The sequence below is a fragment of the Pan troglodytes genome, chromosome 8, assembly GCF_028858775.2.
Source record: "Pan troglodytes isolate AG18354 chromosome 8, NHGRI_mPanTro3-v2.0_pri, whole genome shotgun sequence".
In the NCBI taxonomy this organism is placed as follows: Eukaryota; Metazoa; Chordata; class Mammalia; order Primates; family Hominidae; genus Pan; species Pan troglodytes.
This window is the reverse complement of record NC_072406.2, coordinates 108623150-108639739: the sequence shown is the minus strand read 5'-3', so window position 1 is coordinate 108639739 and position 16590 is coordinate 108623150. Positions and strand designations below refer to the sequence as shown.

General features: G+C 44.2%; 2 protein-coding genes across 3 annotated transcripts in view; both read left to right on the top strand.

Annotated features, from left to right (window-relative positions):
• Positions 1–1794, top strand: part of TM9SF3 (transmembrane 9 superfamily member 3) — a 67034-nt gene extending 65240 nt beyond the window's left edge. For both annotated transcript variants that reach the window (XM_016919004.4, XM_016919003.4), the window contains exon 15: positions 448–1794. In XM_016919004.4, coding sequence (XP_016774493.3) covers positions 448–515 — 68 coding nt within the window. In that variant the 3' untranslated portion in view covers positions 516–1794. The remainder of the gene's footprint in view (positions 1–447) is intronic.
• A 7027-nt stretch (positions 1795–8821) lies between these two features.
• The window catches only part of TLL2 (tolloid like 2), a 150650-nt gene continuing 142881 nt past the window's right edge, over positions 8822–16590 (top strand). The window contains exon 1 of the mRNA XM_016919000.4: positions 8822–9268. Coding sequence (XP_016774489.4) covers positions 9094–9268 — 175 coding nt within the window. The 5' untranslated portion in view covers positions 8822–9093. The remainder of the gene's footprint in view (positions 9269–16590) is intronic.

Here is a 16590-nt window from a genome sequence, read left to right as displayed (position 1 = left end):
CCTGTCCTTCCTTAAGAGAATTTTCAGTCACTTCTAACTATTTATCTATTGGATTTTGGGAAGATATATTGATTTTTACTTTAATGACCTAGAATAGTATATCTTCAAATCAAAGAAGGCATGTTTTTTGATTTAACAACCTTTTGCCATTGTCAAATTATTCTTGCTTTATAAGAGATGTATTTTAATTCTGTAGTTACTGATTATACAAGAAATAATTGCTACTTGATTAGACTTGGCGTATGATGGTCAGACTCAGTGTATTATGGTATCAGGTGATTTGCAAAGCAAATCATACAGTTTTAGCAAGTTCAGAGAGAATACTAACATAAGGATATTTTCTTTAAAAAAGAATAACTTTCCAGAGCATAGAGTATTTAGTGTTTTTAAATGATGGATACTGCTCTGTATGTATTTGTTTCAAAACATCTTATTTTATCTTTGCAGGAGCGATTGGTTACATGGGAACAAGTGCCTTTGTCCGAAAAATCTATACTAATGTGAAAATTGACTAGAGACCCAAGAAAACCTGGAACTTTGGATCAATTTCTTTTTCATAGGGGTGGAACTTGCACAGCAAAAACAAACAAACGCAAGAAGAGATTTGGGCTTTAACACACTGGGTACTTTGTGGGTCTCTCTTTCGTCGGTGGCTTAAAGTAACATCTATTTCCATTGATCCTAGGTTCTTCCTGACTGCTTTCTCCAACTGTTCACAGCAAATGCTTGGATTTTATGCAGTAGGCATTACTACAGTACATGGCTAATCTTCCCAAAAACTAGCTCATTAAAGATGAAATAGACCAGCTCTCTTCAGTGAAGAGGACAAATAGTTTATTTAAAGCATTTGTTCCAATAAAATAAATAGAGGGAAACTTGGATGCTAAAATTACATGAATAGGAATCTTCCTGGCACTTAGTGTTTCTATGTTATTGAAAAATGATGTTCCAGAAAGATTACTTTTTTCCTCTTATTTTTACTGCCATTGTCAACCTATTGTGGGACATTTTTATATATTGAATCTGGGTTCTTTTTTGACTTTTTTTTTTTTCCCAATCCAACTGCATCCTTTTTTTTAAAAGAGAGAATTAGAAAATATTAAATCCTGCATGTAATATATCTGCTGTCATCTTAGTTGGACCAACTTCCCATTTATTTATCTTAAAACTATACAGTTACATCTTAATTCCATCCAAAGAAGATACAGTTTGAAGACAGAAGTGTACTCTCTACAATGCAATTTACTGTACAGTTAGAAAGCAAAGTGTTAAATGGAGAAGATACTTGTTTTTATTAAACATTTTGAGATTTAGATAAACTACATTTTAACTGAATGTCTAAAGTGATTATCTTTTTTTCCCCCAAGTTAGTCTTACATCTTTTGGGTTTGAATGAAGGTTTTACATAAGAAATTATTAAAAACAAGGGGGGTGGGTAATAAATGTATATAACATTAAATAATGTAACGTAGGTGTAGATTCCCAAATGCATTTGGATGTACAGATCGACTACAGAGTACTTTTTTCTTATGATGATTGGTGTAGAAATGTGTGATTTGGGTGGCCTTTTACATCTTGCCTACCATTGCATGGAACATTGGGGTTTCTTCAAAATGTGTGTGTCATACTTCTTTTGGGAGGGGGGTTGTTTTCTTCTGTTTATTTTCTGAGACTCCTACAGGAGCCAAATTTGTAATTTAGAGACATTTAATTTTGTTAATCCTGTCTGGGACACTTAAGTAACATCTAAAGCATTATTGCTTTAGAATGTTCAAATAAAATTTCCTGACCAAATTGTTTTGTGGAAATAGATGTGTTTGCAATTTGAAGATATCTTTCTGTCCAGAAGGCAAAATTACCGAATGCCATTTTTAAAAGTATGCTATAAACTATGCTACTCTCATACAGGGGACCCATATTTAAAAATCTCCAGACTTGCTTACATCTAGATTATCCAGCACAATCATAAAGTGAATGACAAACCCTTTGAATGAAATTGTGGCACAAAATCTGTTCAGGTTGGTGTACCGTGTAAAGTGGGGATGGGGTAAAAGTGGTTAACGTACTGTTGGATCAACAAATAAAGGTTACAGTTTTGTAAGAGAAGTGATTTGAATACATTTTTCTGGAACTATTCATAATATGAAGTTTTCCTAGAACTACTGAGTTTCTAGTTTAATAGTTTGCTATGCAAATGACCACCTAAAACAATACTTTATATTGTTATTTTTAGAAAGACTCAAAACACCTGTATTTAAACCTTAATATGAAAATCATGCAATTAATAGTTACACAAGATGTTTTCATTACAAAATATGTACCTATATATTGATGGACTCCACATCCTATATTGTGACATGTAAGTCCTTTAAAAGGTGAAAAGTATGATTTCTTACCACTTAAGTATGATTGATATGATCCAACAAATTTGATCAGAAGCTGTAGGTAAATCCTCTTCTGAAGCCAAAATGGTATATTAAATATAATTTATTGGTACTTCCATTTTCTCTTCCTTCTTACTTGCCTTTAAGATCTTATAAAAAAGAAACTAAAAGTTAATATTTAGTTGCCTATATTATGTAACCTTTTAACTATATATAAAGTACTTTTTTGGTTTCTTTCTCACCACTTTTATTCAAAAGTACTTTTAACATACCAATACATAGTCTGTCTGATGGGAGTATAAATTGGACAGTAAGCTTTTGTCTTAATAAAATGAAATTTGTTTCTCATGATATGAATCTTGCAGGTAAGATATAGGGTTTATTGAAAATATGTGGGTTAAATGCTTTCAGGTACACCAATTCTTTCTACTAAATTGAGCTCTATTTGAAGTTCTTTGGAATCTGTGGTGAAAAATAATTTTCTGATTTCCAAATACATTAAGAGCATTAAATGAATATTAATCACCTTTAAAGTCTTTTAGAAAAGGACTTGTATTGGTTTTTGGCTGCATAGAGGGGTTGAATAAGTGTATGTGTGTGTGTGCGTGTGTGTGTGTGTCTTCTTAAAGAAGATGTAATTCACAAATAGTTTAGCTCCCTAGCGCTCAGTTGTAGAATAGAAAATAGAACATTATTCAAGTTAATTGAAAGATGAGGTTTTTATACCCCCACTAATGCTGTGTATCTGTCTTTCGTTTGTTAACATTATTTGCTTAATTTCTTTTAACTGACACTTTGGATAATACTATCAAAAACTAAGGCTAAACATTCCTTGTGTATCTTTAAGCATGCTTCTCCTGAAATTTAACTACATTAGTAGTTGACATTTGTATACATATATCCTAATACAAGAGTAGGATAAGGTGGAAATGTAATGGCCTGAGGGATGGTGAAGCATTCTTTTAGTATTTTTCATCATGTTGGGCTCCTAGATTGTACTGGGGTTGCCCATAAATCAAACCCCATACTCTTAGAATTCATTATATTATGGTGATATCCGAACCTAGTGAATGGTATGCTTGGGTGTTTTCCATTGAGAGTGGATGGACCTCTTTATAAAGTTGGTTGCTGCAAAATCCAGTTCTTCCAAAAGCCACTTTATTTAGGGTTTATTCACAAGTCATATCCATTTTGGTACAGTGTTTGTTTCCTAATATTTATTAACCACCTTATACCAAATGTCTTGCAAAGAAATGTTATTAAAACCTTGAATTTTTACAAATGTAAAAAACAAAAAGTGTATTAATGTATTTGTTCAGGAAAAGCTACATACCGAAGGGCTTTTGTATATGAATTCTGTGGTGGGGAGACCCATTTGTAATCTATATGGCAGTTCCATCTGGGTTTTAAGTTTAGATTTCACCGTGTCTTAGTGCTTCATTCTATTGGTTTATTGGAACATGTAATAAATAGGAGTAGTGATGTATTAAAACACAAGTATTCATTAATGTTTTATATCTTCACTAAAATTCTATAGTTATGAAACTTTCATCAATCAAGGTGTTATATTTCAATCAGAAGTGAAAATTTATGAAGAGTATTTGGAAGTGTGTACAGAAATAAACGACTTACAGGTAGGCTAGATCAGAACGTTAACATATGAACCTGCAGAAATCTTGTAAGACTTAAATTCAGTGTGAGGAATAACTCTAGTTCTCTCCTATGAGCATTTCCTAAAAGCCATCTGATTTGGCATTCTTACTGGAGCTGCAGACAGAAATCTACAAAGACAAAAGTAAACAAAATTAAGTTATTATTCCACTGTTAGGAATGGAAATAAACTTGTGAAGTCTATTTATTTTGAAGTATTGGTGAACTAGGCTTGCTAATTGATAACTGCAGCAGTTTGTGTTTACTCCAGTTCATCAGCTTAGGTCATTTGAAAGATATAAGAGCTTAAGGCAAGAAAGAAATAACATGGAATTCTATTTGAAGGACAACAGAACATTCTTGGAAAAGCAGCTCCAGTTGGTTTTTCAACTGTCAAACTTGAATGTGTAAGTCCCCACAGAGCATGGACAGTCGGTGCAGAGTTCCAAGGAAACAATTATTGCCTGATGACCACTTCCATTTTGTATACACTCTTTGGTTCGTATAGGCCATATTCCAACTGGCTTTTTAGTAATAGAAATCCAGTATATAATGTATCAAATACAATTGAGGTTCTAACCTAGTGTGTTAATTTATCTGAATTTGGATTTTTAAAAAGTAATAAAAAGTTAAATGTACTTCATTTGGATTCCTTATTTCTTTCCTTTTTGAAACATGAACCAAGCATAAGGGATAACCCATTATTGACAGGCAAATGAATAACTTAGTAATAGTTTTCCACAATTAAAGCAGGGGTCTGCAGACTTTTTCTGTGAAGGTCTAGATAGTAAATACTTTCGGCTTTGAGGGCTATGCAGTCCCTGTTGAAACTATCATTGTAGCACCAAAGCAGCCATAGTAGACTACATAAACTAATGAGCATGGCTATGTTCCAGTATAACTTCACAAAAATGGCCCGCAGGCCATAGTCCGCTAACCCCTGGAATGATGTATTTAAAATTTAAGGTTTAAATTTGTATTTCAAAAGTGAACTGTAATGTACAGTAAAGTTGAGAGAATGGTCCAGTGAATAAGATTGGTCTTTCTTAAGAATGATTTTTCTTTTATTGCCATTCTTTTGACTTTTTTGTATACCTATTCTGACTCTTACACTCAGACTTTACCATCTGTTTGCCTGGTAAATAGATTCTTTGCATTTGTTTAGCATTTACTACTTTTTCAAAGCAGTTTCACTTGTTCCCTCACAACCATCCTGTGAAGCTGGTAGAGTAGATAGCTGTGTTTTATGGATAAGAAACCACAGCAGCTAAAGGTGCTCTTATGTTTAGCCCAGAAGTCATCAAGATTCAGGGCCCTGTTGTCTTGACTATTGTAACTGTAAAGTGGGGGTGTCACCCTCTCTAGCCTGGGAGGCAGGTAATATATGTAGAAGTCACATTGAAAATTAGTGTTCTATACGAATGGAAGAGATTATTTTTATTGTGCCACATTGAAATCAGTGGTTAATTTCTCCATGTCTATTTGTATATTTTGTTTTTCCGTTTCTGACTAGTTTTTAAAAATCCTGACCAACCTCCTTGGTTCTTTTCCCCTAGTTTTATTAGGTGCCTCAGTCAACACCTGTACTTGGCAATTCCCGTTAGCCACATCATTGGTACAAATTTGGATTACTTTTTATTTCTTTAATGAACACTTTTTGTCTGGTTGGAAAACTAAGGACAGAAGGGACTCGTATGCAGCCAGCTTCTTGATTTCAAGTGAACTATTTTTGTGGAACTGTTACTCTGCAATATAACATTAGAAAAGGGGGGAATAAGCCTAATTGGGACATGTGGAATCAGTGTAGTTTACAAATGTATTTTAAATTACTTGATTATTTAAAATGATTTTCAAAGTTTGCATGATTACTTTGCTTGACAGCGATTTCAAAGGAAAAAAATGTGGGAGATGGTTGCAGGGGGAAATTGATATAAGTGGGGCTGGCCAATGTTACGGTTATTCTTAGTGTCTCAGTCTAAGCCACTAGGATTACAAGACTTAATATTGAAGGTCAGTGAAGAAAAGGGAGAGTCTAGAAAGTGAGACATGGAAGGTGATTCAAAGTTGGGGTTGGTCAGAGAGGTCTGCTGCAGTTATAGACCAGAAAGGGCAGTCCTGGATAGGTAAGTGTCACAGATAGGGTAGCTGCAATGCTGGCATGAGGATGTGGGATATGCGATTATCAGTGTGTCCCAGGCAGAGACATGGAGGGTGTGAAGCAGCCTTGTTAGGATGACTGCAGGGTGTTTTAATGCCAGAAGACTGGAATGTGGGAGTTGTAAGGAGCCAAGACTGGAAAGGTGAAAGGAAGGCTTGATGGTGGACGGAGGACCTGGTATGCCACCCTGAAGAACTTGAATAAAGGTTTTGGAGAGCCAGGAAGGGTTTTAAGCAGCTGCTAAAAATTGTAGTATCTTTAATTACATTCTCCAGAAAACAGTATCTTCTCAGTGGTGAGCAATGTAAATGAAGGAATGAGCTGGCCTGGAACAAATTATCATGTATAGTGGCTTGGAAAGGCAAAATGAGAAAGTGGCCCAGGTGGATAAAACTCAGTAGACTTGAAGGGGCAAGAGAACCCAGTTACTCTGGGTGGGAGATGGACATCTAAGAGGAGAAAAACACTTGCTCAGGTTCACAGAGGACCCAGAGATATGGCAGAGGAAACCCTGAAGTAATTATTAATGTAATAATGGAGCTAAGTTGAGCAGTTTTATGTCATAAAGCCTGTTACTCTACCTCCAGTTTTTTCATGGTTTTTAAATTAAAGAAAAATACATTATAAAAATCATCTAAACCCAGATTAGAGTTTAGCTTTTATAGTTCTATCTTATGGTGTCCCTTTTCAATTATTCTTTTCTGATCTTTATAGTGAACCAAATATTTTGTTGCCATTTATTGGTTGATAGCCAAAGTAGCAACTAAACTGGCCTTCTACTTTAATAACATAAAACTGCGCAGCTTGTTCATTCTTCAACACCACTGTCTTCAAAATATTTGGACAAAGGGTGTTGGTGAGAAGACCTGGCCACTACTCACCAGGTGGGCATTAGAGGTCATAAAAGCTCACAACCTCATTGCTTGCACAAGAGGTGGCCTCTCATGTTTATTTTCCAGAGGAATTCCCTTCTAATAAGGAAGCCAGTTGGTGGTTTGCCTAGTGCCATCTGGAGACCTGGAAGTGTCACAGAAGTTTGTTAGGCCTTTTAGATGTTGACTCTTTGGACTCGTCTACTGAGAGGTGGTGACCTTCATGGGGGTGAATGCAGAGAGCTATGGCGTTGGGTTTGACTCCTGGCATTCAGGCAGAAATGCATGCCATTCAACCCCCTCCCACTCCTTTGCCTATGCGCTGGCCACTTGGCCTTCCTGCCATTTGGTGGCATTTATCCTCTTCAAATTCCTTCCTTCCACCTGCCAGTTTCTAACCAGATCTTGCCCTGTCTGGCTCCATTCTGTATGTTATGTGCCCATTTGATGAAAACAGCATGAGGCAGGGTCAACATTGCATTTCTTTCTAAGAACGAGGACAAAATATGAGTAGCATCCTTCCAATAGTTAACTTTTAGCCCTTTACTTGTGTGAAGGACTTGTTATCCTAGTTGATAGATGAGAAGACAGATGACCATAAGTGCAAGAAATTCAGAGTTTGATGTGAAGCCCAGCTCTGGGCTCCCTGTTGACTATTTTGTCATTGATGTATGTGAAACCATGTGGAAATCCAAAAGGAAAGTTGTCCATTTTTCTGCTTGCAGTTTAAATTGAAAAAAGATTCTACTGGGCATGATGCAAAACATTTCTACACACACACATTTGTGTGTGATACTTGACAGGGCCATTTTACTTGCATAAAAAGATCTTTGAAAAGCCTCATAGTAATAATACTTTTTATATCTCTAGATCAAAATGGCTCAGTTCTGAGAATTTTTACATTTTAGGTACAAAATAGAAGTGGGTTTCAAATAGCTCTTGATTAGTCTCATTATTTGGGCATATGTTTTTAATTGGCAAAAAAAAAAAAAACAGACTTCAGAAATTGGTCATTTTTATTCCATCAAGTTAACGGTGAGTGGCTTATTTAATAAAAACATGTCTGTAATTTAACACAAGTAGCACGTACAGCTGTTCATTTGTGTCTTTTTGACTGTGTGAAGCATCTTAGACGGTTTTACTGAAAGATAGGGTCACCGAGAGGGGAAATCTGTGGACTTAAATCTTTTTTCATTACCTATCGCCGGCCACTAGGTTAGGTTAGTTGCCGCCAGCAAGCGCCCTTCATGGCTCGACTAGGGAATGTGGAGAGAGCTGAGAGAATCGAAATCCTCGATTTTTTTTTCTTTGCTGAGAGGGACCTGAGAGACATTCACTCATCCCTGCAAAGAAGCAGCTGCCCGAATGCACATAGCCAGTTGGTAGTGACATGAATCGCGTACACAGGGCTCCTGGTCCAGCGCTCCGAGTTCTAACCACTCTGGCCACGTGTGCATCGGGGAGTTGTAAAGTGAGTTATGGAAATAAAACAAGGCGAGAAGCCCAGTCCCGATCTTCAGGAGCAGCATTCTCGGGAGCCAGAGGCCGAGGTGGCGCCCCGGGCAGGCGCCTTAGGCTGGGTGGGCGCGGAGCTGGCCCCGGCCTTTGGCTCCAGCATCTTCACCTCGCTCGCCTTCCTCCGAAGTTGCGAAGGTGCCGGGAAGAGGAGGGGCCTCGCCTCGGGCGCCCGAGTGATTGGCTGCCCAGGGCCCCTGGCGAAGGCTGTGTGGTCCAGCCCTGGTGGAGAGGGGCGGAGCGGCCACTGCTCCAACCACCGCCGCCACCGCCACACTCGCAGCCGCCGCAGCCTCGGCCGCCGGGCAAGTAGCTCCGAGCGGCTGCTTCCCGGTTGCCTCGACGAAGACAGGGGGCGCCGCGCTCCGCTTGCTCCGCGCCGGAGCCATGCCCAGCAGCCCTGTGTAACCACCGAGTCCCGGCCGGAGCCGACCGGCCCAGTGTGCGCCTTCTTTCGGCCGAGCTGAGCTTTCGTGCACGCAACTCCCTCTGCCCCAGCCGGCCCCGCGCCACCATGCCCCGGGCGACTGCACTTGGGGCCCTGGTGTCACTGCTGCTGCTGCTGCCGCTGCCTCGCGGCGCCGGGGGACTCGGGGAGCGCCCGGACGCCACCGCAGACTACTCAGAGCTGGACGGCGAGGAGGGCACGGAACAGCAGCTGGAGCATTACCACGACCCTTGCAAAGCCGGTAGGTGCCGCCGCCGGGGAAGTCCCGCAGAAGTTTGCCTTTGAAATGCAAATGAGGTGGTGGGCAAGCCTGCACTACCGTCTATGGGGCGGGTCTCCTCTCCCCTCCCCTGAGATCCCCGGCTCCCCCGGAAGACAATGCCTCCGAGGAATTGCTTAAAAACCACTCCGAGGCTGGGACGTCCCGGCCCCAGGTTTGCGGTGCGCACCGGGGGGCGACAGCTGGCGCGTTCCCAAAGCGAATCAGAGCGGGTGCCAGAGGCCGAGAGGGCGCCCAGGGGCCGGGGTGGGTGCCAGGGCCGCCTGACAGCGAGTGGGCAGCACTGGCCACCGCCGGACGCTCCGGGCCGGAGCAGAAGAGCTGGGCTGGGCGCGGCGCTCCGAGGCTCAGATGGAGTTCCTGGCTCCGATTTCACAGCATTTTTAAGTTTCGCGCAAAGTTTCCCAAGATCCGTGGTTACTCTTGGGAGATTTTAAAAAGAAAAGCGTCACAGCGGGCAAAAGGAAAGGGGTCGCCGAGGGAGAATGAGCAAGACTCGAATAGCCGGAAACTTCCCTGTAGCGGTACCGGCCTGAGGGTCGCTCTGGGCGGGCGGAGATGGAAGCCGGCAGGTGCTCTAATCCCTCCAGGAAGCGGCGCCCCAGGACGTACGGGCCTTTCGGGCGCAATCGCCGCCTGGGCGCTGCAGCTCCCGCTTCCTCGGGGCCACTGACCGGCTCGTGAGTCCTGAGGGGAGCGGCTTCCGAGCTGGAGTCGTTGAAGCGTTAGCCTCCGAAGGGCCAAGCGCATGTTCCAGCAAGCTGATGAGTGTGGGGCAGTTCCAGCACGGACAGAGGGGTGCTCACGCTCACGCTCCCAGGGAGATGCTGGGCTCAGAGGCTCGCACAGACGCTCCTGGCCCATGGCCAGTGTCCCGCGAGTAGTGGTGTTTATCTCTGGCTTTGTGGGGCCCCGTTTCACTTGGCGGTCGGCAGAGAAGAATGGGGAGGGAAGAGCGCGACCTCCACCCTCGGCGAGGCAGGTGCTCCTTTCCGGGGCTGTGGCCGGCCAGGTCTCTGAGGGGCCTGTGGGCCAGTGGTTGCCCCTTCACGCCCTGGAAACCTCTATCAGTTCCAGGTTCCTCATCTCTAAATTGGTGGCAGTAATTATAGGAGGACTCAGGTGATTTATGGGAAAATTCTCTGCAAGTGAAATGATGGCATTGTCGTTATTTTTTATTGTTTCTATCACTGCAGTGGCTCGGGTCTAGGCTGGGGGTTGGGAGGGTCAGAACTGGGTAAAGTCTGGGGAAGACCAGGTTACTAGGAGGCAGGAGGAGTTTGTGAGACTTGAGAATCTTGTGAAGGTTTGAGATCAAACTAGTCTTGAGGGGCCTGGTCTTAGTAAGGGAAATTTCCTGCAGAATATCCACCTACTGCTGTACCTCTTGGGGCTTCTGAGTTAGGAAGGTGGGCAGAGGAGTTGGTTCCTGGACAACTGGAGAAAACCTCAGCAGGTAGCATGCCTGGCCCAGGTACCATGAGTTCCTCATGGGACCTAATTCAAGGCCAGGGAGAAGAGGCTCCAGAGCACTATTGGAATGGCAGCCTGGCCCTGAAAAGAGGGCCACTGAAGCTGGGAAAATAGGTGTGGGATAAAGGGAGTGGCTGGACCACCTCCCCCACTTGTCAGATCCTAGACCCTGCTGGGTGTGACCTGGGGACTCTGGGAGGCAGTGTGGGCCGCTGAGGCCTGGAGTGGGGAAGTGATTGATTTGCTCAGGAATGTATTGTGCATCTCCAGTATGCTGGGTGCTGGTCTGGGCACTTGTGAATCCAGATGTGAAAGAGGCATCCCAGCTCCCGGTCTCAGCCTTGGAGGATAACCCTGAGGCAGGCTTGCCTGTTACAGCCTCATTTTCCCCAGTAATTTTAGAGAAAATGCAAGATAACCAGGGGCACGCATATTCTGTGATTCTTTACAGACAGAATGGGATGCACAGGCAGGGCTGGAAGGTAGAGGATCTGGCCAGTGTGGCTTCAGCCAGCTGCAGGCACCCTCCTCAGACTCCTTGAATTCTCCCAACCCATTGGCCTCTCCCTGGGCTACACTGATGCTAAGAGTGGCCAGAAGAGGGCGATGACAAGGACAACCTGGGGGAAAAGGTAACATCTCAGTCCGCCCATCCTCTTGGAAATTGCCTGACCTGGAGAACAGCTGTCTGGAAGGCCAGCAAGCAGTTCATCAGTGTACTGAAGTCTCAGAGAAAGGACTTGCCTCTCGGCTAGGGGGACACTGCATTTCCTGGTTGCATATTTAAGGCAAACCTTTAGGGGCAGCCTCCCATTCTATCTCAGTGAAATCCTAACTCCCTGACTCTTCTGGCCAGAAGCTCTCCTTTTAGGACCTGCCTCAGGGCTGCAAAGCTAAAACACCTCCCACTGTCCCTTCTTGGTGTGGGTCTCCATTCCTACTGTGTACTCAGAATGCAGAGGGGAGGGTCTTGAATCTGTTCCTGGCTTTTCAGGATCTGTGTTACCTGGACGACTCCCCTCCTCTCTGGGCCTCAGTTCCTTACCTGCAGAATGAAAATGTCTGCCTTGTTAGAATTACAAAGTGACATGTCCAGAGAGCTTGTGCTCTTGGTCCACATCAGCCGTCTTGCCCTGGGCCTACTTCATACCTTGCAAGCACTTCAGTGTGAGCCCCCTGGCTGCTTCCTATCCAGTGTTCTATGAGTCTATGATCTTTGGTTCTAGCCCAACCTCTCAGAAGCTGAACAAACTGGTAATTTTACCATTTCTAATTTTACCATTTCACTACTTTTGCAATTTTTAATACCATTTTTACCATTTACTCTGCCACTTACAAGCTGTGTATCCTTGGGCAAATCACTTGATTTCTCTGGGCATTAGCTTCCTCATTTGTAAATGGGGATGATTCCTGATAAAGTACTTAGAACAGTGCTTGAAATATAGTTAGATACTTTTTATAAATGGATTTTCTAGAAACTGATGGAAAGAATATCTTCATGCTGATCTTAAAGCAGGTTTTAAGCTGGAAAATTTAAATTTGCTAATAGACAATCTATTTGATGCTGTAAAAAGGGATGACTTTTAAATCAAATGACGGGGGAGTGGAAGTTAGTCTGTGAAGCCCTCCTGGCCTGGGGCTGGTGAGGGGCATGGGGCTTCTCGGGGGTGTTCTCTGTCTGGTCATCCATAGCTCTGCCAGTTGTTTTTCTTCTGATACTGTCAATACAGCTAAGGGTTCAACTGGCAGTAAATCACAAGGCATTCTTCCAACCGCCATGCCTCTGACAGCAAAGCTTGGGAGGACTGTTGCTGCCTGCCTGCCTATCCTCACCCACAAGTTTTAAGCTGATTTCAAGTCAGAAGGCCTAGGTTCTTATCTTGACCCTGCCCCCCCTTACTCACCGTGTGGCCTTGAGCAAGTCATTTTACCTTTCCATGTCTCAGTCTGCTCATCTACAAAATGGGAGTGGGAGCAAAAATGCTTGCCTTGCAGGGTAGACAAAAGGCCAGTTTTATTTACTTATTTATTTATTTATTTACTTTTTTGAGACGGAGTCTCGCTCTGTCGCCCAGGCTGGAGTGCAGTGGCCTGATCTCGGCTCACTGCAAACTCCGCCTCCCGGGTTCACGCCATTCTCCTGCCTCAGCCTCCTGAGTAGCTGGGACTACAGGCGCCTGCCACTACGCCCAGCTATTTTTTTGTATTTTTAATAGAGACGGGTTTTCACCGTGTTATCCTGGATGATCTCGATCTCCTGACCTCGTGATCTGCCCGCCTCGGCCTCCCAAAGTGCTGGGATTACAGGCGTGAGCCACCGCGCCCGGCCAAGGCCAGTTTTAGTTGGATTCTTCAGAAAGAAGAGCCTTACACAAGGACTTTGGTGTAGATAGTTCATGTGGAAGGTGATCCCAGGAAGCAGGGTTGAGGGAGCAGGAGGAATGAGACAGGGAGGAAGGAAATCCAATGAAGGGAGTGGAATCAAGGTAGCTACTTTAGGCAATGGGCCCCTGACCCCACTGGGAGTGCCTTTGAGGAGCTTACAGAATGCCTCCCAAATTATCTGCCCAGAGAATAGGAGGCTGCAGCATTTATCCAAAGCCTGCTGCCCTTCACTGTCTGCTCCTTACTCTAGTTTCTATTCCTGTGTAAGAAAGCATTCCAGACCAGTGGGGTAGAACAACCTCTGTTTTATTATGTTCATGATTCTGTTGATTAGGAATGTAGAAAAGACACAGCAGGGGAGGCTTGTCTTTGTTCCGTGATGGCTAAGCCTCAGCTAGGAAGACTTACAGGCTGGGGTGACTCAACAAGTGGGTTCTGAAGTTATCTGAAGGCTCATTCGCTCATGTGTCTAGCTGTTGAGGCTGTCTGTTGCCTGGGACCTGTTGGCCAGAACACTTATAGGTGGCTTCTCCATGTGGTCTCTTTATGTGGGTGTCCTCAAAGCATGGCAGCTGGATTCTAAGTGCAAGCATCCCAAGAGAACCAAATGGAAACTGTGTTACCTTTGATGGCTTTGCCTCAGAGTCACACATTATCACTTCCATCACGGCCACAAGCCCTCCCAGATTCGAGGTGGGAGAGCACAGACCCACCTCTCCAGTGGGAGGCATGTCAATATCATGTTGTTAAAAGGGCACATGAAACGAGAGATGTCGTTGTGGCCAGTTTTGGAAAAGATGACTTGCCACATTCCCTGAGGCATTAACTTCCCTGAATATCCAGGAATAGAGGGCTCTACATATTTAAAAAAAGTTCTCAAGCAGAAAGGTGGGGAGACATGTGGCAGAGGCATGGAACTGCCCAGAGGTGAGCTGAGGGTATGTGACTCAAAAATTGTCTACATGAGGCTCAAATGATATGAAAATGCTGTATAGCATTTTGGGTTTATTAAATCTAAGGGAACTGCCTGATAGCCAGCTTCACTTTTCAGTGGATGGCTTGGTAAATACCAGGGCCTTCTTCACAGCTGTGGGTCCCATGTTAGGATAGGATAAATATAGCTGGTGGTCGCTCGTGTCTTATGGCTCAGGAACCAGTAATGAGGGTAAGCCCACACTTCAGACTTTACTTCTGCCTGGAATTTGGTATTTCACCTCACTCTGCCATTCTCTCCAAGACATCTTACCAATCAGGTTTCATTTTGGGGCTCACCAAGAGCCCTCTCTGGGGCAGGTGTTGCCAGCAGCCCTCATGTTACTGTCAGCCTAGAAACTGAAGCAGCCCTGGGCCAGTGTGCCAGGGACTCCTAAAAGTGCCCAGAGTGGCATTGGGAAGATTGTAGAGACCTGGGCAGTGCTCCTCTGGAGTCGCCAACCTTCATGGCAGGGCGGGCATCCTGGTTTTTAAGCAGAGATGAGGCTCACATGGTGCCTCCTGGAAGCTTGTCTCCCTGGCATGACCCATCCCCAGAATGTGAGCTGCCATCTCTCTGGTACTCCACCTGCCCCCCATCAGACTCCCACACCATGGGCCACACCTAGGTAAGGGTGGCTGATATTTTTACATCTTTATTTCCATTCTAACTTGTTATGATGTCCTTGCTGATGGGCAGGTGCTGATTTGATGGAATTAAAATATTTCAGGGCAATATTGGAGTTAAATGTTTGTCTTTTTTGTTTCTCCAGATGATACAGGAGCAGAATCTAGTCCACCTTCTCTACACAATTTCACACACCACCATGCAATGGGGCAGGGTGTGAGCCAGTTAAGAGCACAGGCTCTGATGCAGGCCAGACCTAGATTCCAAATCTGCCACCTAGGCAAGGCTGTGTGACCTTGAGTATGTTACTCAACTTCCCTGAGCCTCAGGGAAAAAAAGAACTAGTAATATCCACTTTTCAGCATTGCTATAAGGATTAAATAATACAATGTTTGTCAAGTGCTGAACGCAGTATCTGGCACAAGGCAAGTATATAGTGATATATACATTATCAGAGTACAGAGCAGGTGCTCACAGCACTTCTTGAACTCTTTTGTTGAAATGCTGTAGAGGAAATTGAATTTTTGCAATAAATGAATAATTTATTTCATCTAGTATAGTTAGGGTTAGAGATTCTTAATTTCAGACCTGATCATTGTGGTTAAACAGAGTCTCAAAAGTAGTGAAGGGTGAATTTTATGGCATGTGAGTTATATATCTCAATAAAGATTTTAAGTAAATGTAGATGAGGGCAGGGCCAGGGGCAGAGCTGGGGGAGGCAGCTCATGGCCTTAGCCCCTGAGGAACAGTTGGCTGGCTGGCACAGCTGCCCGAGCTGAGAATTCAGCTCAGCCAAGCAGGTGTGGAGTGTGTGGCCATCCAATGCCAAGCAGAGCCTAGAGTTCTCAATAGTGGCCAGGTCTCACACTGGGGTGCCAGAGTCTGGGAAAGGGGGTCCAGGAAGGAAGACATATCAGGCCCCTCTTGGAGGGGGCTGCTCTGGGAGCTGAATGACAGCAAGAACACCACCCACTGACCCTCAGCACAGCCCCCAGAGCAGACAAGCAGCTGCAATGGCTGCCATTTTGTATATGAGGAAACTGAGCTTCAGGCCTAGATTTTCTCCCTGACCTTGCTCATCCTTTGATGCCTCTGTGGACAGAGCCCATAATTTGGTAGACAGAAAAGTCCACAACAACATAATCAAAGGTAGGTCTCCAAGTCTTACATCAGTGGAACTTGTTTTTTCCTTTTCTCTCCCGCCCAGTAGTGTAGTGATCAGTGCAGCACACCCTTCCCTCAGGGTGGCATGTGTGTTGGGAGAGCATCCTTTCCTCTGCTGTCCCACACAGTGAGAGGAGAGGAGTGGGGACAGGCATGATGCCACCGAGCCATCCACACAGCCCCAGATATGCAGTGCACCTGGCATGTGGGCCTGGCATGGGTGCTGAGGGTCTAAGTGCTGGTTAGACTCAACCCTGCCCTTGGGGAGCCTCCTACCCAGTGCTAGGCTCAGCCTGCTCAGCAGAAGAGGCTCCTAGATGGAAGCTGATTATAGACAGGTCAGCAGGGCATCTCATGCAGCAGCACCTCAGCTCTGGCCATCCAGCTGACCACTGCTTCTCCAGCCATTCTCAGGGCACTCCCCAGCCTGGACTATGGTTGTTTGAGCACCTGGCCCCTCCCCAGACTGTGGAGAACAAAGACCTTGCTGACATGCTGTGGTTCTGTACCCATGCTTTGGAATTGGGCTGACTTAGGTTTTTCTTCTCAGCTTTGTCACTTTCCTTTTTTCTTTTCTTTTTTTTTTTTTTTTGAGATGGGGTCTCACTCTGTCATCCAGGCCTGAGTGCAGTGGCACAATCTCAGCTCGCTACAACCTCCA